At 40.8% G+C, this 23,120-nt stretch overlaps 1 protein-coding gene across 1 annotated transcript in view; it reads left to right on the plus strand.

Annotated features, from left to right (window-relative positions):
• Positions 1-2,308: 2,308 nt before the first annotated feature.
• slc16a2 (solute carrier family 16 member 2) overlaps positions 2,309-23,120 on the plus strand; it is a 29,344-nt gene continuing 8,532 nt past the window's right edge. The window contains exons 1-3 of the mRNA XM_078260510.1: positions 2,309-3,861; positions 20,523-20,667; positions 21,637-22,135. Coding sequence (XP_078116636.1) covers positions 3,438-3,861; positions 20,523-20,667; positions 21,637-22,135 — 1,068 coding nt within the window. The 5' untranslated portion in view covers positions 2,309-3,437. The remainder of the gene's footprint in view (positions 3,862-20,522; positions 20,668-21,636; positions 22,136-23,120) is intronic.

Genomic DNA, 23,120 nt, shown 5'->3' on the forward strand with positions numbered 1-23,120 from the left:
CTTGTCCTCTGTGGTGCAACCATCAGATATTTTGTCATGGTTTCCATTACTCTTGTGACCACCTCAGTCGTGAGAAGTTGTGGGTCTCTCGCATCAGATATGGTGCTCCGTGTATGATGATAGTACATGCAGAGCAGGAGTGAGAATATGGGGGGGAAATGGATAATGATGTGGAATTGAAAACAGTGGGAAAAATGTTGTCATATTTCAGACCTGTGAATGAAATGTATGAGTGCATTTTATCATCACCTACCTCTTCTGCATGGTTGGCTGTCTTCTCTGGTCCAGTAGACTTTCCTCCTTCACATCTGCATACACACATCGCCCAAACATTAATTAAAATTGTATAATGTAAGAAAGCTAATACAAAAGGGTGTTTTTGCTTGCACTAACTGCTCTCACAAATAACACACGTTGTACCTTAATAGCCACTAACAGTGTAGTACCTTGCTACTTATGTTCGGGGATCAGCCAATCAGCGCCTTTGTTTTGGGGTCACAGAGAGGACACCTGTTTGCGCTGACAAACCTGCTGATAAATTTCGTTTTGAGTTAGTAGTGAGAGTTGCCGGAAAAGCACACGGACCCATATTTGAATTTGTTAAAATATATTTTGTTTTATTGAGATTAACCAAAACAAGCACAAACAAATCAGCTGACTAAATGTCAATTTAAATCCTTTACATAAAGTTATAGCTCCACTTAGTGGTGTATACTTGTATTTGTCAAAAAACAGAAGTCCCCTGGAGTATCTCTGGGAAAAATCTGACAGTGGTTCTTGCCTGTTTGAGGTTATCTAAATGAATCTAATGGATTGGTAAATAGGCTGATTTGATTAGGTTATTCTTTGTAGAAAAGAAATGATGGCAGAGTGTGGCTGAAACCTATTTCACATTCTTAACCCTAATATTGCATACATACTTCTGACCATAGGCATAATTTAATGGGAGGATGGGGGGTTACAACCCCCCAATAATCAAAACTGGCTAGTGTAACCCACCCCAAAAACCTATTACAATTTCCACAACATAAATAAAGACATTTGCGCCATAAATAGCTGCAGAAAATTCACCAGAATGCAGAAAATGAAGTGTTTGACGCTTACAATGTCAATTTTGCTCAAAAGTGGAGATCTCAACTCCGACACATGTCAAAAAAGATTATATTGCAATCTCTGCTCAAGCTGGTGTTTTTATTTTTTAGTTGTCTCTCACTTGAAAACTGTTCAAGTGTGAAATTATCCCACTTTAATTATCTGTCTGGGAACTCTCTCTCTCACTTCATAAAGATGAATTTAGGAGAGGCAGAACATCTTTTGTTTGGAAGTTGTATACGGTTGACCTACATGTTTAGAAACAAAAAATAATTATCATCCCAGCCTGATTTCCAATGGTACTGTTTTTGAGAATTCAGATGTTTTACGTGAGTAAATGATGACAGTGATGAAAATAACCACATACATTTACAATTTTAAAATACCTGTACCTTTGAGTATTTCCATTTTATACAACATTTAGATTATACCCACTTGATAGTTTGCAGATCAAAATTTTACATACATCAGACCAGTGTTTTCCCTAGGTTTGTGAAAGATGTAGGTGCATGTATTTGGTCTGGGGGTTTAGGGGCCTCTTTCAAGAAAATGTTACGTTTTTTAATAAAAAGAATTGACAATTTCACATCATTTTGGACTATTACTACCATATCTGTGTCCAAAACATAAAAAAAAGCTAGAGCAGACAATTAATAACACTCAAAAAGCAAAACTTGCTAAAGAAGTCCACTTGGGACCACCTACAATTATTAGATCTGAGAAAAGTAATTAAGTTAGTTTTGATGCTCACATTGATTTTACATTAATTCGCCTTAGGTGGTGACCAAAACTGCTTGGGTGCTGCGCCTAAGCCTTATAATGGTAGGGAAAACCCTGCATCAATTTAGCTGACCCTTTTATCCAAAGCGACTTACAATGAGTGCATTCAACCATGTGGATACAACTCAAAAATTGCAAGGATCATGTACCTAAGTATACATCTCCTTCATTAAATATGCTGAACTGCTTCACGTGCTAGCTACATTTAGAAACAGTAAAATATGGTGAAATACAAATATTGAACTTTTTACTCCACTACACTTGTGACAACTGCATAGATAAATACTTTATCAGCGTATTAAGTGATGAATTGTATAGATTAAACCACATAGCAACAGCTACAACAGTAAATCCATGTGTAATAATAATCCAGAGGAGAGTGGACACTCTCATGTAGCTAGGCCTAACGTTATATGCATTGTGAACACCACCTTAGCTGGAGTTAGACCAGAATGGGGCTGGAACATGGAGGTAACGTTACAGTATGTACAGGAAATACTGTAGGCTAGCTAGGTGAGACAGGAGTAGACCATTAAAAACATGCGTTAAAGCACCATATTTTAGGCATTAAAGAAGCACCGGCTAAAAAACAACAACAACCGTTCATTCACAGTAACGTTACTGGAACTGTCACCGTGAAATAGAGACATATTTAACGGCTACATGAACGTAAACAACTCAAACCCCTCTTGATGACACAGTGAATGTAGCTAGCTATATGCTAGGCTAGCTTATCCTCTTAAATATATATTTTCTAACCGAAGACACTGTTTACGCCACCGTCGACGGTTAACTACTGGACATTAGCGTTAGTTAGCTACCAGTCTAGTATGAAGAGGAAAGTAGGCTAATGTCGTTATACGAGGTCTGAAGCCGAGAAGTACTCGGGTCTTTACGTGAATCAGATAAGACACGAAGTGCAACCTCGTCCCACAACTGTACTGAAGCTCCGCCATTGGTTAGGACCGTCCATCCGCCGGGCACTGGGCGGGGAAGGGAGGTGGAGGCGCGCCACTGAATGACGGCCGGAGCTTTGTTGAAACAGCCTCCGGAACCCACACGGGCCTACCTATTTTACATTTACAAAAAAAATATCAGATGAAAGAGGAGGAGCGCTTAATCGTTTCTATAATCACCAGGGGATGTTGCGGACTGTGCGCGGACTGTGTGACGGAACGACACGCTGCTGAGACTGAGCGGACGTTTTCACAGGTTGATGATCCGTAGTTGGCACCGAGCAGGGAAGCCAGCAAAAGAAAATACATGGTTGTAGGCTGTTTCTAGTGACACTTCACATTTAAAAGAGAACTAGGCGGTGCTTGCTAATTCCTGAAAAAAACAGACCTCCGACCAGAATGAGACATTTAACGTTTGCAGGTTGGAGTTTATTCGTTGAAGTTGACGCTCAGACTTGGGCTACAAGCAGCGTGTAGGAGGCTCATCTTTCTTTCACATTTTGACAGATAGCCAATCAAATCTGTGCTCTTATGTCAGTGACCTATATCTCATGCATGTGCGCCAAGAGCCCACAGTAACCTCTCCATCTGACCAGACATCAGCACAGCATGGGAATCAACGGGCTAGACAATCAAGCGCATCCGTCCAGTGGAGGGTCCCGGACGGAGGAGCCAGATTCTCAGACGGAGCAAAGAGAGGCTCCCCAAGAAGCAGACAGGAGCAAGGCTGATCAGGCGGCAGGCAGCGAGTGTAAAATCGTGCAGGAGGACAGCACCGTGCAGCTGATCGAGGCCGGGAGCAAGCCGCCCCTCTCCCCGGCTTCTGAATCGGAGGCGGTTGTCCAGGTGGAAGAGCACTGCCACGGAGCCGCATTCGTCCCACCAGAAGGAGGTTTCGGCTGGCTGGTGGTTTTTGCAGCAACTTGGTGCAATGGGTCGATCTTCGGCATTCAAAACTCTTTCGGCATCCTGCATATGATGCTGATGAAGGAGCATGCAGACCCAGACGACCAGACGTCTCAGTTCAAAGTGGGTGAGTACCAGACGGTCTGCTGAGGCGAGTCTGAGGATGAGATGAAAAATTATATCAACTGGTGGACAGAACCTATTTGTCTTGGATGCATGCTTGATTACAATTAGCCTACTCATAGGCAAAATCCAGGTGGGAATTGGACCTCCAGTGGACGATTAAAAAGTAACACTAGCTTAAGAGTAGTATGCTGAATAGGTTACTATGTAATCACGCATCTGTGCCTCTAAAAAAGATGTGGGTCAGCTCAGAGTTCAAGTGATCAAGAACTTAAAGTGGCACACTAAACATAGTGTTATGTATGTCAATACATGTAAAGTCTGAATATTGTTTTTGTTTAGAAAAAGTCTTGATGCATTCTAAAATGCTCCTAATCTGGTTTGTGTTGGTCAACTGATTGTTTTGGAAAGCACTATCACTGATGTTCAATCATTAACAGGCATTTAACTAGCAAACTATCTATTAGCTATCCATTCATCAACACCAGTGTTATTTAACTCCATTAACTCGCTGCTAATCCATTTCTGTTAGTCACAAAAGTCTCTTTGATAAAGTCATGCCCCCAAAAGCTAAAAGTGATAGAAATGTACCATAGACTTTTGAACTATACTTGGAAAGTGTGACCCAACAAACTTTCTAACTCGTAAAAAATTTCTGCTCAGGTTTTTTTGCACCCCTAAATATTCCACAGAATACATTGCTTATTTGTTTTTTTCACTGTTGGAACTGTTTGCAGTTAAAAGACATGAGACTGAGAGAGAGACATCACATGACAATTATTCAATGCTAAAATTAAGGCAGACATAAATGCTACATAATAAATAAACTTAAAAACCTTTTGATAATTTAATCCCATGAATTTATTTTCATTGTGTCACAATAAAGCTGTTGTTAACCACTCGTTCTGTGTTCGAACAAGGCCAACATTTACCCCTCTGTCTCCCTGCGTACTTCAATTTTAACATTTTGTTCAGATTATATCCCAAGCTTTAGGTGAATGCTCTCTAAACATACTACGTGAGGCAAACTTGAAGTACGATACAGTTGTATATTGTAGCAAGCAAGGAGATACATCTTAATATAGAAATCCCTGATGTTATATTCAGTCTTGTTTTATGAAGAAAGAAACCTCCCTCCATCAATAACTAGGGATGTAACGATAACCTTAACTCACGATTCTATATGATTCACGATTTGAAATTCACCATACAATTTTCTCACGATTTTTTTCAACAGAATGAAAAGACTGAAGAATATTCCTTTATTTATATAAACTGTGCAAAACAGCATATGTGTCCTTTTATCAAAAGTGCAACTGAAATAGTATTTTATCTTAAATAACAACAAAAAGATTAAAGAAAGGCTTGTCTAATGCTAAGGCCATATTACATTAGGTTACATTTAAATGATTTATTTAAAATGTATGACAATAACTTAAAGGAAGATTTTTTTTATTACCAGTCATTTGCTGTTAAACGTCAACACTAGATTGCAAATGGGTATTTTACAACAACTTTGAATGCAACACAAGCTTACACAGCCATACTCAAACGCAACACCAGTCCCATCTCTGTTTACAGCGGCAGTAGTCTCGCTTTGCCAGACCTTCCTCCACAGCGCTGCAAAGGAGGGTCTGGCTAGTCCACACAGCATTCCATTGTGGTAGAAAAACATGCTCTGGTTTATTGGCATTTCTTTAAACCAATCACAATCATCATGGGCGGTGCTAAGTACCGGGCAGAGCCATGGTGCCTCTGCAAAATAGCCTCAGGAAGGAACTTGTTCTGGTGGAACGTGTACGTTCCAAAATTGTTTTAGTCGTGCAACAGAAAACAGAAAACTCTCCTATCGAAATAAAGGCCAAAAATGGCCAAAAAATTAATCTTAAAAAAAATATATATATATCAACCTGAGTTGAAAATTTCAACATAAAGAAGGAAGGAATGTAATGGACATCTGGCCAAAAAGAGTGAAATACGAAGTAGATGTAGACTACAGCGGCTGTGTCCATGCTGTCTCAAAGCTAGTCACAAGCTAGTCTCCTCTGTCTTTAGCTGCAGACTGCTGAACGTCCCGGTGTTGGAATCCTTTCCAGTGAAATACAAACACACTTTACACCGCTTCGCTGTCTGCATTTTAACCGTGTTTAAGCCAGCTAACGTTACTAGCTTACGGTAGGCTAACGTTACCTGCTGTATGTTAACTAGCGTGACGCCCCAGGCTGTTTAAAAATTGCATCGCGATTCTTTTTTTAATTTTTTTATCTCAACCGGTTGTAATCTTTACACATTTAAATAGATTTAGATTTTTAACTGATTCACGATGCATCGTTAAATCCCTATCAATAACGGACATTGTCTTGCTTGTGCTTGTTACCATAGTGGAAAATGTTAAGCTCAAAAGCTGAAATTTAAAGTCAGCATCCAATTTATTGTCAATGAAGCATCTCTGGAGGTTTGGTCCCTTGATGGTGTTATTGGCCTGTAGCTTTAAAGCGTAACTCTCGCCAAAATGCAACCTAGGGTCTTTATGTGAATGTACCCGAGTCAAACTTGGGTTTAAAAGCATAATTAGGACAGAAACGCCACTTTTAAGATTTACCGTATTCTCGTTTTCGGTCAAATGGCCTTTTGAATGGGAGTGCTAGGGGCACTTCTATGATCGCACTATTTTTAAAACACTAAGGCTCGACACAACATGACACTTTGCTCTAAGTATCACCAGGGGCTCTACACATGAACTCCAGCATTGAGAACATTGTTTGTGTACACAGAGTCTACTAAAAAGAAAGGTTTTAAGCAACTCACGTTAGCAGTTGTTTACGCTATCCGCCATTTTCTCAGTCAAAAAGTGTTGATCTCTGAATGCGAATGAACGGACTCCATAGGAGGAAATGTCATTCTTATATGAGGCTCCTTTTTCAACTAGGTCAATATTGTTTTTCACTAACGACAAAACAATAAATTATCCGTGCATTTATATGGAACTAAGCTTTAGGAGCTTTCCACAGCTCCCTCGATTATTTTTTACTTGTGAAATGGACGGCGACCGGAAAAACAACAGCTACAGTGACTTGTTCAAAACCTTTCTTTTTAGTAAACTCTGTGTACACAAACAATGTTCTCAATGCTCGAGTTCATGTGTAGAGCCCCTGGTGATACTTGGAGCAAAGTTTCATGTTGTGTCGAGCCTTCTTAGTATTTTAAAAATAGCTATTTTGATGCTATCATAGAAGTGCCCCTAGCACTCCCATTCAAAAGGCCATTTGACCGAAAAACGAAAATACGGTAAATCTTAAAAGTGGCGTTTCCATCCTAATTATGCTTTTAAACAAAAGTTTGACTCGGGTACATTCATAAAAAGACCCTAGGTTGCATTTTGGTGATTCTGCTTTAGGTTATAGTGAAAAGAATGGGAGTAGCATAATGTAACAGGAGTAGGTATTTTTCTTCCTGTCAAGTTTCACAATCACCAGTGAAGGTTAAGGTCAAGATGTTGGAAGGGATTACTGCTCTAAGACCTTTTCCTGGAATAAGTTTAAAGGAACACCACCGTTTGTTGAAATAGGGTTATTCACCGTCTCCTCTATATTTATATAGGTGGGCAAACACATTTTTGTCTCAGTGCATGCATTGTCTTAGTCCGGCAGCGCCGCCGCTAGCTTAGCTTAGCGTAGTGAATGGAATCCTATGGTGCCGGTTAGCATGTCGTAAGTAAAAGTGACCCAACAACAACAAAAACAAAACCTAATTACTTATGGTGGCCTGCGTATTCACGAGTACAAATGGCAATGCAGATTAAGACTAGATAACTTCCTAGGCAGATATTGATTTGGGACTATATTGGGTGGAAGCACTGCTACTCGGGTGCATAGATATCATGCAGCAACTCTGTTTGAGTACAGGTCTAATAAGGGTCAATCTATCCCGTAAAATAACCATGCGTCATGTTTACAATAATCACTTACTCTGTGGACAGCTGTTTATTGGGTCCATTCAGCGTTTTTTTCCAGTTGACTTTATCGCACCAAAAAAAAAGTTGAGGACTGCAGGATGGATCAACGCCGAGAAATCCTCGGTAGCTGTGACACAACTGCAGGCACGCTCATTTCAGTCGGCATATGTTGGCATATTCCCCCACACTCACACCACCAGATCGTGTTGACTCTCATCCTCACGTCCTCGGGCTGTTGAGCGATCGCGACCACCTCCTCCTGTCGTTCTATTTCCAAAGCACGCATCTCCTCTTCTGAAAACTCTGGTTCATAGAGGTATGCTTCTGGATCTTGAGAAGTCATCCTCTTCGTCTCTCACAAAATCCGCCATGTTCATCGCCATTCACTGTCTGCTGTAGGAAAAATGGCCAACTAATATTCACGCCGGTATGTTGACGGAAGTTGGGGTTTTTCAGGTGCTGCGTGATATCTCTGTGCCCAAGTAGCAGTGCTTTGGCTGTAGCCTACTTCCACCCAATATAGTCCCAAGTCAATATCTGCCTAGGAAGTTGTCTAGTCTTAATCTGCATTGCTATTTGTACTCGTGAATACGCAGGCCACAAGAAGTAATAAGGTTTTGTTTTTGTCATTGTTGGGTCACTTTTACTCACGACATGCTAACCGACAACATAGGATTCCATTCACTACGCTAAGCTAAGCTAGCGGTGGCGCTGCTGGACTAAGACAATGCATGCACTGAGACAAAAATGCGTTTGCCCACCTATATAAATATAGAGGAGACGGTGAATAACCCTATTTCAACAAACGGTGGCGTATTCCTTTAACCATTTCTCATCAACACAAAAAACAGTTACTGAGGGTTAGGGTTTTCTTTTTTTTGGCTTGTGTGGAATTCATCTCCAGACGTTCCTTGGATTTTATTCTTGGTTGCTCTCATATGTGAAAGGAAAAGGCTAGCAGGCTTAACTTTTTACCCCCAGAAAAAGAAGAAAACAGTAGGTTACAGTTTAACAATAGTCACACAGTGGTAAAGGCTCCTTTTGAACAGCTATCCAGTCTAAGAGAGAACGGTCAGTAAAAGTTCTAATCACGTATAGAAGATTTTCAAACATGTTAAGTTCTTCCCAAGCAACAAACTAAAGGACCATAAGGAGAGGATGATTTATTCTCAGTATTCTCTATTATACTGGGTATTTATTAAGCCTTAAGGGGTAAACAAGAGATTTTCCAAATAGCTCAAGAGTTTCAAGGTGGGGGATCAGAACAACTTTTTTTAAGTAAAAGAAAGTAATGACGGAGCGGGTTATGAGTTGCAGACGGTGTTGGTTTACTTAATGATTACAGCATGGCTCGGTCAGAGGTTTTATTCCTGTTTTGGTCACATACACAAAAATACTGTTATGTCAAGGTGTGTAACCAACAAACCATTCTTTTAAAATTAAGGGACAGATATAAATATGATTACAAACTTGGACTGTACAGGAAATATAAAGAAAAGTACATAGAGATTAAACCAAACACAAGTAGGTCAGACTCTCAGGAAGGAACGGTCTCCAAAGTCGACAGAATTTGTGCAAATTATGATTGAAGTCACAAGTCAGTTTCTCCAGAGGGAGAGGAGCCGGTATCTGTGATAACCACATGCTGACCGTTGGATACATGTTTTAGCCAGAAATAAAAGTATTAACAGAGACTTGGTATCCGTATCATGAAGATTTTCCGAAAATTGGTTTAACAGGTAAAATGAAGAAGGTAATCAAGTGATAATTTTTTTTATTGATGCTTGAAATGATTTCCATCTATCACTAGTGTGAAATATATCAATCAGAAGACTGTGATAAGAAAAAAACAGAGGCTCATTCAAGTAAATAATGTCCGATTTGTGTAAAGCAGAAAAAGTTACTAAGCAATATCAATTTCGGTGTCTTGTTAAAGACATAAAAGCAAGAGTGATACTGCAACAAAGGCTCCATTAGTATTGCTGCTCCATCACCTTAACTCCAGGCTAAAGTGGGCAGACAATACATCTTACTGACAGCGACATTTAGCAGTTAAGAGAGTTTTTTCATTATATGTTGAAAAGACACTGATAACATATACACATAGGTTGGAAACCAGGCTTTCAACAACATAAGTGATAAGGAAAAATGAAAAGATATCAAAAGGCGTACAAGCACCCCTGTGCCACACTTACACATTGATACACACACTAAATTGTATACAGTAGTTCAGAAAAGCTCAGAGTGACTGCAGTAATATTTGAGTAATAATGCTAAGATAAAAGTAAAACTAGTCAGAGATTGGGTGTTCACATGTCACAGATGTGTGTTTTATCATGTCACTGTCCTCCTGTGTAACCTTGTTCTGTGTTTGGCTTGGCAATCACTGTGAGGGTAAAATCAATATCACTTTAAAACAGTTTTTATATTGAAGCTGCAGATAAACAGTATTTAAAGTGTTTATTCTCAGGGGATTAGTGTCTATACTGGAATTGTATTGATGTGTAAGGGTGGAAAAGCCTGTAAAACAGCAATTCAGAACATTATGGGACATTAAAACTTAATAAAACACATACATACATACATACATACATAATACATACAGAATTAGCAGTTATTATGTCCCATTATCCCCATTCAATGCTGGGGTGCCCTTTTTATGGCGTTATATATGTGTCTCATTCCTGAGCTAAAGCTATATTTTGCAAGCACATCACATTGAATTTTGAACAGAAATTAAACAAAAACCTATTCCGTACACAATAAATGTATTTGTATGTCTTTCTCTGCTCGCAGGTAGATGCTGCTGCGCTTCGGTCATGTCTCCCTCGCTCTCAACCCCTCACTCTGCGTGCTCAACTCTTGACACACTCGCTCAAATTTTCACAGTGTTACAAGTGTGCCACAAAACCAACCAATCGGAGAATTAAAGGTCAATTCTGGTTGGCTGTTCGTCTCCAATTAGATTGCAAGTAGCAGGAAACAAAAAGAGGTTGAGAGCGAGGGAGACATGACCGGAGCGCAGCGGCGTCTACCTGCGAGCAGAGAAAGACATGCAAATATGTTTATTGTGCACGGAATAGGTTTTTGTTTACTCAAACTAAATTATGTTTTGCGAGTGTTAATTTCTGTTCAAAATGCAATGTAATGTGCTTGCAAAATATAGTTCTCTGTGCTCAAAACATACAATTACTCGCTCAGGAATGAGGCACATATATAATGCCATACCCTTTGGCCTTCAATTAAATAAGATAAAGTTGCATGTCTCAACACTGTATTTCTTTAGTTGTGGTCAGAATGTAATCTTTCATCATATCAGTGGTCATTTCTTAACTCCAAGTCTCAACTTGGTAAAGAGAATATTACGGCCAGTATTCAAACAGGTGTCTGTGCTGTCACAAACAAACTCCTCCAATCATTAGCATACTGCTGTGCTCTGTGTAGCGCTGTATTGTAGCTCCGCTGCCCCAGATTTCACCAGCACATCCAGGGCAGCTCTAAATCCCAGTTTGGCAGATCAGGGAGTACTGTAAAAATGTTTTGCATTCCAGAGGGAAGTGGAAAGGGTTCAGGTCGGATCAGAGCCCCAAATACTCATAAACGGGTACACACAGATGATCAGAAACAGCCATGGGACGGTTTTGGTTGAATGTGGGTTTCTTTTAACATCAATAAATGAATGCATTTATTTATAGACAGTTTTCTAGCAGGTTATAGGTAATAGTTACTTAAAAAGAAAGCAAACTCTCTCACCGATACAAAAGAAGTGGATATGTCATCCTTTTCACAACTAGATGCAAGCGTTTGTGGGAAATATGGTCTTAACTTTCAGAAACACAATCTAAGAATCCCACCAGCATGAAATAGAGGCTGCCAGTTGTAAGTTAGTGTTAGAGTAGCACTACAGATCGTGCACCCGGAGTGAAGTCTGAGAGCTGAGTTGGGCTGCTACACTTACGTGTACATACATATGCTGTATATCCATACACCCCCCTCTTGCGTTATTATTATTATTATTATTATTATTATTATTAGGGTCAACGCAAGTAGTTTGGAGAGCAGTCATTATTGGTAGCTTGGAGGACGATATGAAAAGTAGACACGCAAAGGAGTTTCCCATGGTTAGTGAGCGGTATCAAGTACACAACTCATGGAGCATCCAGAGGTTCCTGCTGTTAAAACAGCGGCTGACTTGTTTGAATACGCTCCTTCTCCACATCTGTGACAGCTGGTTACTCAAATGACTTGTCTTACACTCCCAATCTTTTGCAAACTATGTAGCCTGAACTAAACTACTGTATGCTAATTAAGTTAATTTGTTGAAAGTATGAGGAACTCTAATGACAAAGTAAATATTTCTCATTTTATTTCTACTTTTCTTTTTGGCACTTGCAATCATTTGCTTTATACAATTCTAATTGTGCTGGGTGTCTGCCAGCTATCTTCTGAATTAGCTTGTTTTGCATTCATGTGTTTTTAATGACAGAATCTCTCAAAATGAAGCTTCTATCCTTGCTGCGTGCTCATAAATGTTACAACCAGAGTTTTTGACGGTTAAGTGCATTGTCTAATAAATGTAATCCTGGGCTCCATATTGTAACTGCGGTGTTGAGGTAATCGTTTCATCACAGCTATGTACTGTAAATACACACTTGTGGGAGGACCTGAACGACATCAAGTAGAAAAGGTGGTTTGTTTGGCATGCAGGGTGTTTATGAAGATATTGAACTAATGAAGGACCAGTTTCAGCTTTGTACTCACACATCGCACTGATCAGTCAAAGTAGACACACCTTCAAATCAAGCATATATACAGTATGTATGGTAGATTACTAAAGTATATTTGGTTTGTCTTATCCTGTTAGATATACACCGAATCATCTATGTCGAATACAAGCTAAACTAAGTACTGTTGGGTAAATCTCTCTTTTTCTTGAACAGATGGTTCCTATATACTCTCTCCCTCGCTGTCAGATTGCATCCATCACCTAAATAAGCTTGTTAAGCCTCCTCACCACCAACACCGCACACGCACACACACACACACACACACACACACACACACACACACACACACACACACACACACACACACACACACACGCGCTTTCTGTACCTTGCTGTGTCTTTTTCTTTTGGTTGGAAGTGTTCAGACCTAATCGTCTATAATGAGTACACTCCACTCAGTCTATACACAGATCTTTTGCTTGTGCCAGGGCTGGGTGAAATGAGGTTTAGAGGCAGGGGTTGGCCAGCAAAGAGGGGAGAGAGTGGAGGAATGAGACATCTCTCTGTTGCTTTGTTATCCTCTAATTGTAGGTTGGACCTTGTATGTTATAGACAATGTGCTTTTTTGTTTTGACACAGTAACATGGAGTGCACTTTCAAACAGAGACTGCAATCATCTTCTCCAGTGGTTCAGTCAAGAAAGCCTGTGGATGTGGGCTTCAGTGAAGTAATTGTGTAATTTGTGTAACAACCATTCATTTATAGTACAGTTGGTACTTGCATGTTGCCACACTGCCTCCAGTTATACAATGTTCTTGTTCTGAAGTACTGTATTTTATTCTGAAGCAGCATAAATAATTGTGTGGACAGTGAAAGGAGTACATTGTGGAAGACTAATTCTCGAGCCTAGTGTAGTAGGCCTCAACAGTACTGTCTGTTCTCCTGTCTTTGTTGTTTTTTTCCCATTACTCTATACCACTGCTCTTCAACCTGGGGGGTCACCAGAGCTTCACGGGGGGGTCCCGAGGGCTACTTGATTTTAAGGGGTGTAAGATTTTTAAATATACAGTTGGCCTTTATTTCAGCATTTCATTCGTTATTTTTAAAGTAAGGATTATTATGTAGTCACAGGATAAGGGCACAGTGAAGACCTGAACACAAGCTATATTCACAGAGCCTTCCTTCTCTGCTTAACAGCCTCGTCCTGCATTAGAAAAGTACGCAGTTCAAACAAGCAGACCTAATAGAACAATGGATAATGTCAGGGGAAAAAAAGCCCACTGGATTTTGATCTTTTGAAGTGGGGTACTTATTCATAGTCTGTGTAATTTTTTTTTACTCAGGTAGATGCCATTTTCTGTATTCTGGTGCCGTTTAATTAAACAATTGCTTTTATAGCCTTGAGTGACGTGCGCTGGCCAGTGCTCTTGCCTTTTATTCCCCATATCAACTGCCCAGTTGTTGGACGAAGCGGAGGGGAATCATCGAGATAGCTTTCTTATCACCTAACCCTTGATTTTCTCTGAAAGGTTATTGTTCCAAAAAGTGGATTCAGTTCCTAAAGCAGCTGCTAAACAGGCTGTACATCACTTTTTAATTAAAAAAAAAAGTACTATAGTAATATAACGAGTAACATAATTAATTACTTTTTATACCAAGTAATAAGTAAAGAAATATTATTACTTTTTAAAGGAGTAAACTTATTACACTTCCTGAGTAACTTGCGCAACACTGGCCCTAATCAAATCAGTTTAAGTTGAGAGAGAACTTTTCATTATGTTGTCAAACAAAAACTCAAACTTACCGAGACTGCCTGTGCCTGCCTAACTGTTTGTGTGCTACTTGTTGTCTCCTGCTCTGATGTGACACATGCAACACTCCATTTCTTATGGACATTATGTGGACATATTTTCAATTTTATTCTTTGAAATAATAGGCTATAGGGTTCTTACTTAGCGTTTCGGTGCACTAAAAAATGTTCTGATGTCTGTCTTTCTTTTTCTGCCATGATGGTTGGCTTGGCTGGCTAAACACACACACACACACACACACACACACACACACACACACACACACACACACACACACAGACAACAATGTTGCTAGTCAGTGAGAATAACGATAATAAAGAGCTGCTAACACTGGTTGATTGTTATTAACATTACGGTAGCTAGCTAGTTCTAACAACATAGTGTAATTGTAAATACAATTCAATGCTGCAACAAAGACTACATGATGCCTCTAAAAGCAACAGGCGAACAAATGATGAACATTCACTTAAATACCAGCTTGTTTAGTGACAGTATGTGAGCATACAGCAGACCCACCAGATATGATATGATGCTTTGTTTACCTTGCTATGTCGCGGGAGTGCAGCATGCTCGAGTAATAAAAACACAGAATAGAGTTTAATTGATATAGACTCTGATGAGCCAAGTGGAATTGATTTGAGGAAGCAGCAGTGTAGAAGTCAAAGCTGTAGCTACAACACGGAACGGAGTTTAATTTGTTTATCTATATTTGTAAATCCATTCCTCAAGTGGAATGGATTTGACTGACGGCGCTCTGAAAAGTGAACAGACAGATTTACAGACTGAATTAGAGACGGTTAAAGTGTGGGTCCAATATCATTGGTCTTAAAAAGTGTATATGTTGTCTCTTCATTAACTGCTGAAAGTCTGACCCAAACAGTGCCCATCCACAACAGTTAATCGCTTTACTTCCGTGTTGGTACTCCGGTCTGTTTCTCCAAACTTGGGATGTGCCGACTGCCACCTACTGCCACCTACTGTTGGTAATACACTGACTATGGATAAGTACCTCATACAACCCTACTTCAAAATATTCAAACTATTCCTTTAAGGAAAAAGGTTGTAAACCACTGCGCTACTGTCATTTTGTGATCCTGTTTCCCTGTAATAATATATGAAAACAGGGATAACCTTAAAGGAGGAGCTGAAAAAACTGACAGTCATAGTTTCAGTAATGTGACATATATTTCCTTGGTTTTTGTTTTGATAAAATTTAAGTTTTTGTCATTTTTTGTGTTCAACCATGGTGGCAGTCACTGCTCAGTCACTACCATTATTTTGTTAGATAGAGAGTATAATGCCCTACTCTACAATCAATCATTTAACATGTACCCATAACCGCAGTGAAGTAACCTACCAATTGCAGAACCATCTAGAGCCAAAACTAACATCCACATACTAAACATACAGCAGCACATGCAGATGGGAGACCCAACAATGGGTGGTTGAGAATGACAGATTTAACATCCTGTGTTCCTTCCAGATAAACCATCTGGACATGTGGTAATGGACAAGGGACAGAACAGACAAAACCAGTGATGGCAAAAGTGATCTCAATATTAGAAGCACACAAGGCTGTGGACATTAATTTCTGCGATTCCAGGCACCAAAGGCAACACAAACTAAACCCCAACCCAATTGTGTCAGGAGTTTCGGGCTGCGCACATTTTTTGGGGATTCTTTTAGGACTATGTACATATGTCATTAAATTTCCAGGTTTTATGTTTTATTTCTGACAGTGTGCTATGTGGTTTTGCATACACAGTTGAGGCTGCATGCTATTCTCGTGGATCATCTCCACCACTATAGTCAGCGGATTAATTTAATGACTACAATGGCCTTTCCCTGAGAGCCACCATCAAGCCCTATATGTATGCAGATGAGCTGTCATGTACACAGTACAGTAGCCCTAACTGGAGAGATTATTGGCCAAAGCCAGCACTCCCAAAACACAAAGAGAGCATTCTAATGTTATTTTGAGGAGCTTTTCATCTTCTTATTTCCATATGGGAAAGCCATATGTTCGCCCCTCAGGGCAAAGATGGTGCAAGAGCTAAACAGAACAAATGTGTAGTACAGCATAACATACACTTCTGCTTAACATTGTTGCTTCATGATCAGTTATGGAAGATTTTAGGGTTCAGTATATTTAAAGCTGCTATAATCAATATTTTCATATCAACTAGAGAATCACACCAGCCACGACAGCAAATCGGGCCAGGGGCGTAAAGTGTGTGTGTAGGGGGGGCCTTCCCTACTTCCTACCTCCCTACTTCAGGGGCCCTTGCTTGGACCACACCCGTCTCCAATCTTAGCCTTCGTTTTCATCTCAACTACACACCCGTAAAGTTTTGTACGGTGCATTCGCAGTGACAAAATCTGGCCGAAGACAGAGTTAAGTTAGTTTGTGCAGTGTGTCCCGCACTGTCGCCACGGGTCGGCCTTTTAATCCGCGTCGGCCGCGGTCAGCCGTTGGCTGAACTGCCAGTCCATCTGATCGGCCACCCTGCTCCCACCGCAGGGAGAATTCCTTGCAGAGAGAACGGATGACAGCCCGGGAAATGGACAGTCTGGTTAGCCATCTCCCGGTGTCCGCTGTCATCCTGAGGGTAAGTAAGCAGAGGAACCATAGGCTCTGTTCGGTTCTGCTGCTGCTGAATTGAGCAAACGCTGTTTATGTGGGTATCATAGCAGCGTTTGTATCCGGTTTCCCTTTTTGAAAGTCGAATAGATTACAGCTGTTTGCTGGTATAGAGAGTTATTTCCTCTCACGCTGGAACAGAACGTACGTGGTACTTAGCCGTCGGCTGTAGTCTCTGCGGTGTGTTCCAGTGCTCTGCAGTTCCCCTCTAGCCTGACAAGCCAGACCCACATCAAGATGTTGGGTCTGGGAACTCACCATTGACAGAGCTCAATCCGAGGGGTGGGATAAATGGTTGTCTTTCAAATTCCCTCTGCACGCAATAGGATAGTTGATAGATTAAACTTTTGCCGTATCCGGTCGGCCAAACTCCGAACACATCTTCCTTTTTTAAGAATGATTTCAGTGCCGTTCTTTGTTCTTTTCTCAAAGAAAAGCTTAACTCCAAGTCTTCCAGAAGACCGCTGTTCCCAGCAGCAGCAGCCATAAACCCAGTTTTTCCAACTCGCAAGCCAACGGAGAGTGCCTAGACCCCACTGACCCCAGCTGTTTTTAGCAAAAAAGCTATAAGAACCTACTGTACGTTACCTGCTCAGCACCAAGCGGTACACAGGCAAAGTTAGTGACTAGCAAGGTAACAAAGTAAAACATTTAGCAGCTAAAGAGCCAGATATTTCCCTCAGATGGAGACCAAAACAGATTGCTAAGGAGAGGTGTGGGGTAGAGGGTCAATCTGACAAGCACTAAGTTTGAAGCATACCGAAGTTCCAAACTGAGAGTGGTTGTTAGCTCTCTAGACATTAGGGACCAGGGTCCAACCAGAGTTATCTGATCCGTGTTCAATCCTTCTTTTGTCAATTCAAACTAGGGCTGCACAATTAATCAAGTTTTAATCACGATCACGATTTTGGCTTCCCACGATCAAATTCACGTGATTGAGCGATATTTAAAATGCTTCATTACGTTCATAGAACGCTCTGTATCAAAGTTTTTTTCCCCCAAAGCTCCGTAACCCACTCTCTGATCACGTGCCTCCATGAGCCAATCAGAGTTGTTCCCTGCACCGCGTAGCTTAGTTTAGATGCAGACAGTCACAGAGGACAGAGTAACGTGAGGAAAATTCCACAACAGATAGCAGTCGGTCATAAATCGACACAAGGTTTACCAGTTTACCAGTAAACGCAACATTTTGTCCCGTCTGTGTTGTTTTTCAGACAACAGCAGTGACCAATGCTAGTTTGAGTCTTTTAGCTCATAGCTTTAGCAACAGACTCTTGCACATCCCGCTGTTGGAATCCTCTACAGTGACAGTCACACTACACCGTTTAGCTGTCAGCATTTTAGCCGCGTTTAATCCAGTTACTACTGTAGGTAATGATAGGCTAACGTTACCTGCTGTGTAACGTGTTATTAGTGTTTACTAGCGTGACATGCAGCGATGTTTCTGTTGCCTGTAACATCTGTTTTGGAGCATCAGAGCACAACGCAGACATTTAAGTGGCATCGTAATCCACGTTGCCATTTTGTCCGGTAGATACCGGGCACCGGTGCCCTATTGGCACCGGATTTTAACATGCGCCTTTAACGTGAACAGAAAATTGCGTTGCCTATATCTTTTCACCGCAAATGCGCATGTTTGGAAAGCAGTCGCACAACAGCTGAAATGGCATTCTCCTTCATAGTATCCTTCAACAAAGGAGGAATGTAGCACAATATGGATGTGAAAGCAGTTATAATTAGCCTATGTGACAATAACATTTGTTTTGGTTAAAAGCAACAAATAATCGTGATAATTAATCGTGATCAATATATTGATCAAAATAATCGTGATTATCATTTTGGCCATAATCGTGCAGCCCTAATTCAAACCAACCCACCCAACCCAAACCCGTGTGGCAATGGCGTTTCTTTGTTTGCCTATCTGACTGGAGCTGGAGGAGAGCAGAACGGATTAGCTAGAGCAACGTTTGCCTTGTTATGCTAGCTTTAGCATACACCTTGTTGTCCCTCACCCTTGAACCCTCGGTGTGAAAAAGGTGAAAAATGCCATGGTGCTTATGGGAAGCCAAACCCAAACTCCTTATTAAGTAAAGAGGGTTAATCTGATCGCCTGCAACTTTGCCATTGATTTCCGTCTCAATAGTATATATTTTGTATGGTGTTTCAGTTGAAATGGGTTGGAAGGCCAATGTAAAATAACCATTTAAAATTCAATATAGCATTTAACCTACTTTACTGTTGGACCTACTGATATCCACTTCTGTATACATATAGCACGTATCGGCTGTATGCCTTGAGATGTGATGTGAAAAGGTTTTTACAAGAGCAGTAGTAGTTTTTTTGTGAATGTTGCACCTCAAGATGACACTTGAAATATTTTGTAGGGAAAGTTACAAAAGGGTGGGAGTTCATGCTAAATAGGAAAATTGCCCCTGTCTTGTTCCATTTGGATAAATAAACTATAGGAAGGCTAGGGTGCAGTCCCACCCTTAAACTATACAAAATATGACTTTGTAGTGTACACTGTGTACCACGTGTAAATGTATAGTACAGAATGTCTAGGTCAACCTCCACAACAAAGACGTACGTGTAGAGAGCTGTAAAGCTCATGTTTCACACTGAAGTCAGAGTGTCGGTGTATGTGTGTGCGTGTGTGTAAGTAGGTAAATCGGTCCTTTCACCCGTTTATCTGCCGCTCTGGTCTCATTCATATTGAACTGTTGGATCAGTGTGGCCTATGGCCCAGACACCACGTTAGACATTAAATCTACCTTTGCTCCCCAGGGTAGACTGGACCCAGACATTTGTTTGTTTGCACTTCAGGGTACACAGGGTCTCTGTTGGATCATTCTGGCTCGTTATATTTTAACACTGGATGGACACAGGCCAGGTCTGTCCACTTTTTTTGGTCTGATAAGATTTCTCATGGTGCTTTTTATCACCATGAGAACTCTTCTAGAGTGTATCTGATGTTTTTACATGATGCAAGGAAAGACAAGTAAGAGCACAGTTAGATACATTTACATTAATAGCAAATCACATCAGTGTGGCAGAGAGAGACATTTCCAAGAAAAACTAGTGCATACAAAGGCTTTTAGTTTTTAAAGCTTCCAAATATTACATTTTCATGAAATCAAGGTATTTATGCTGTCTGAGTGAAGAAATGCCTACAAGGCAATGAGAGATTCAATACAAAGCACATGTTTAAATTTGACTGTGGCTTCCATTGAGATCACAGAAGCAAATTCTCCAGCTGCTTATGATCTGGGAACTGTAGAAACTGTTGAGAGATTACACATGACAAAATAAGCCAGTGCATTGTTTTCATGCAGGAAAGGGAATACATTTCTATGTCAGTTGTATTGCCTGCTTGTATCCTGTATATCATTACCATTTTATTTTACAGCACACATTTCATGTTACATAAACTTTGGTGTACAAATGGGTGTAATATTTATTTACATTAGGTGAACATACCAGGTTTCCACATTTCTGATGATGAATTCTCTCTTCTCTCCACTTTCTCTCCAGCATGGGTTGGGGCCCTGGCCATGGGCATGATCTTCTTCTGTTCACCGGTGGTCAGCATGTTCACAGACCGCTTCGGCTGTAGAAAGACAGCTGTCAGCGGGGCAGTGGTGGCTTTTATAGGGCTGCTCAGTACATCCTTTGCAAAGTAAGCTACTGTACATTTATTATTAAAGACATCACTTGCCCTAGCCCCAGTTTGTGCCTCTGATGTATTACCATTAGAGGATTAGATCATGAGATTTCTTCACTACAGCTGCAAAATGAGTTGCAAAATCGGAACCATGCAACCTCCATACGATTTGAGTTAGGAATACTCAAATCAAAACATTTTCAGCATTGCTATGACAATCACCAAATCTTAGTGCCACTCAAATAATTAAATTACAATAGTTAATGTGGCCCGGGAAAGGGAAGTTTGGGGTCCCCTGCTGGAGCTGCTACCCCCGCGACCCGACCCCGGGATAAGCGGATGAAGATGGATGGATGGATGGATGGACTCAAATAAGATGTTTTATCATAATTTTGGTAAAAGGGAAAACTGCTTAGTTCAGTCACACTCAATCATAACAGTCATGCATTAGGTCATACTAAGCATCTGAGGTGCTTTAAAAAAAATATATTTTAGTATAGTATATTTACACCTTATTTGGGAACTCTTTGCCATGTTCCACCCATGTTCCACTTTCTTGCACTAGTTTTACACTCATAGCAGGTGCACAAAGCAAGAGAGAAAACATGAAGAACATCGAGATACAACAATAAAAAAGCGATTCTACCAATTTAACAGATTTGTAGGTAGACGTCTCAACTCTTTTTATTAAAATCTGAAATGAACAGCCAGAATTACAGTTCTTACACTTTTTGTTTAATTGCAGGCCTTTTACTAAATGAGTCTAACCATTTTTTTCAGCTTGTTTATACTGTATAATCAAGTCAAGTAAAAATTTGTATACAGCTCAATGTCATAAATTTGTTTCACGGGGCTTTGCAATCTGTACAGCATACAACACCCTCTATCACATGACAGTGTCAGTTTATAAATTAATTAATGTTACAGCACAGCGTTTTAACATTAACATTAATGTTACAACAAATGGTCTTTTTTCTATTGCAGCTCCTTGAGCCTTCGCTATTTCACATATGGGATACTGTTCGGCTGTGGCTCCTCATTCGCCTTCCAGCCCTCGTTGGTCATCCTCGGACACTACTTCCGCCAGCGCCTGGGCCTGGCCAATGGTGTGGTGACGGCTGGTGCCAGCCTCTTCTCCATGGGCCTCCCGGTTTTTCTCAACAAGGTAGTGGAACCCCTGGGCCTTAGCAGGACCTTCCAGATCCTCAGCCTCTTCATGCTGGTCCAGGCCCTGCTGGCGCTGATGTTCAAACCTTTACTGCCTGCTGGAGGAGGCATGGGACACCCAGGCATGGGTCCTGGCCCTGCCAAACCCCAAACCCAGCCAGGGGGCACCCCTCAGGAGGGGAGCAGGTGGAGCAGGGTCCTGGATGAGGTCAGGAAGTACTTCAACCTGCGTGTGTTTCACATCGTGACATACCGGGTGTGGGCGTTTGGAGTAGCCACAGCTGTACTGGGCTATTTCGTGCCATATGTCCATCTGGTAAGAACAATAATGGGCATGCTTGTAGTCAAATTATAAGTACACGTGTATTTGCTCCTGCCCTGAATTGGTTTATGTTAAGTTAAAAGGGTACAATATTTTGAAAAAAGTCAGAGTTAATCGTGTGTCTGACACACGATTGACTGACACCTAAGCTCTGGCACCTAAACAAACATTCTGGCGAAAAGTGCACCTCTAATGCCAGTTTGCAGGCTAGGTGGCTAATCAGCTGCATAGCTGCAGCACATTAACCAGCATTTAAACGTCTCAGCAAATGTCACTTTGGTCTTTAGATAGATGCTGGTGTGGTTCTTACTCTTCTGTACCACTACTAACAACATGCTGTCTGCTCATGGTTTGTAAGCTACACTTTACACTGTTTGTCGTTTACCTGCCGCGTCTCAGCCTGCCTGCTGCTGTCAATCAACCACAAACGCGCACTTCCAGTGGCTGAAAAGAAAAGGTGTATTTCTGATATTTCTCCAAAGAACTTGTTTTTAGTTTGTTTTTAATAATTAAAAAAAGTATTGACAATATGTGTAAAATAACACTTTATGTTTGACAACAAAAAGGGAACATGTGATTTTAAAGCACAGTAACTTTGCTTACCATGATGATTAGAATCCAAAATTCATTGTATTTTAAAAAAATGTGGACATATGGTCGACTTTGGTGTGAACTAGTGAGATAGTGAAGGATGAGGATGATGTGTAAAGCTGCAGTGTGGAGCTGTGAAGTTGATCTCCCTCTATCCAGATGTCGGATGTTCCAGCTCCGGCCTCCCTCTGTCAGCCCTGTTGTTTCAGGCCCGGGCCCAGGTGTAAACACAGCCCCGGTCTTTGTATTGGCTCGACCACCTCAGGAAACCTCTCCTGTATGGTCTCTCTGTATCCCTAAACATGCCTATCCTATGGTCATTATGAATGTAGAGCCCTTCAAAGCAGAGCAAATATTTCACAAGTTCAGAAAAGACTTCAGAGGGCGG

This window comes from Sander vitreus, chromosome 10 (genome assembly GCF_031162955.1).
Source record: "Sander vitreus isolate 19-12246 chromosome 10, sanVit1, whole genome shotgun sequence".
Taxonomy (NCBI): domain Eukaryota; kingdom Metazoa; phylum Chordata; class Actinopteri; order Perciformes; family Percidae; genus Sander; species Sander vitreus.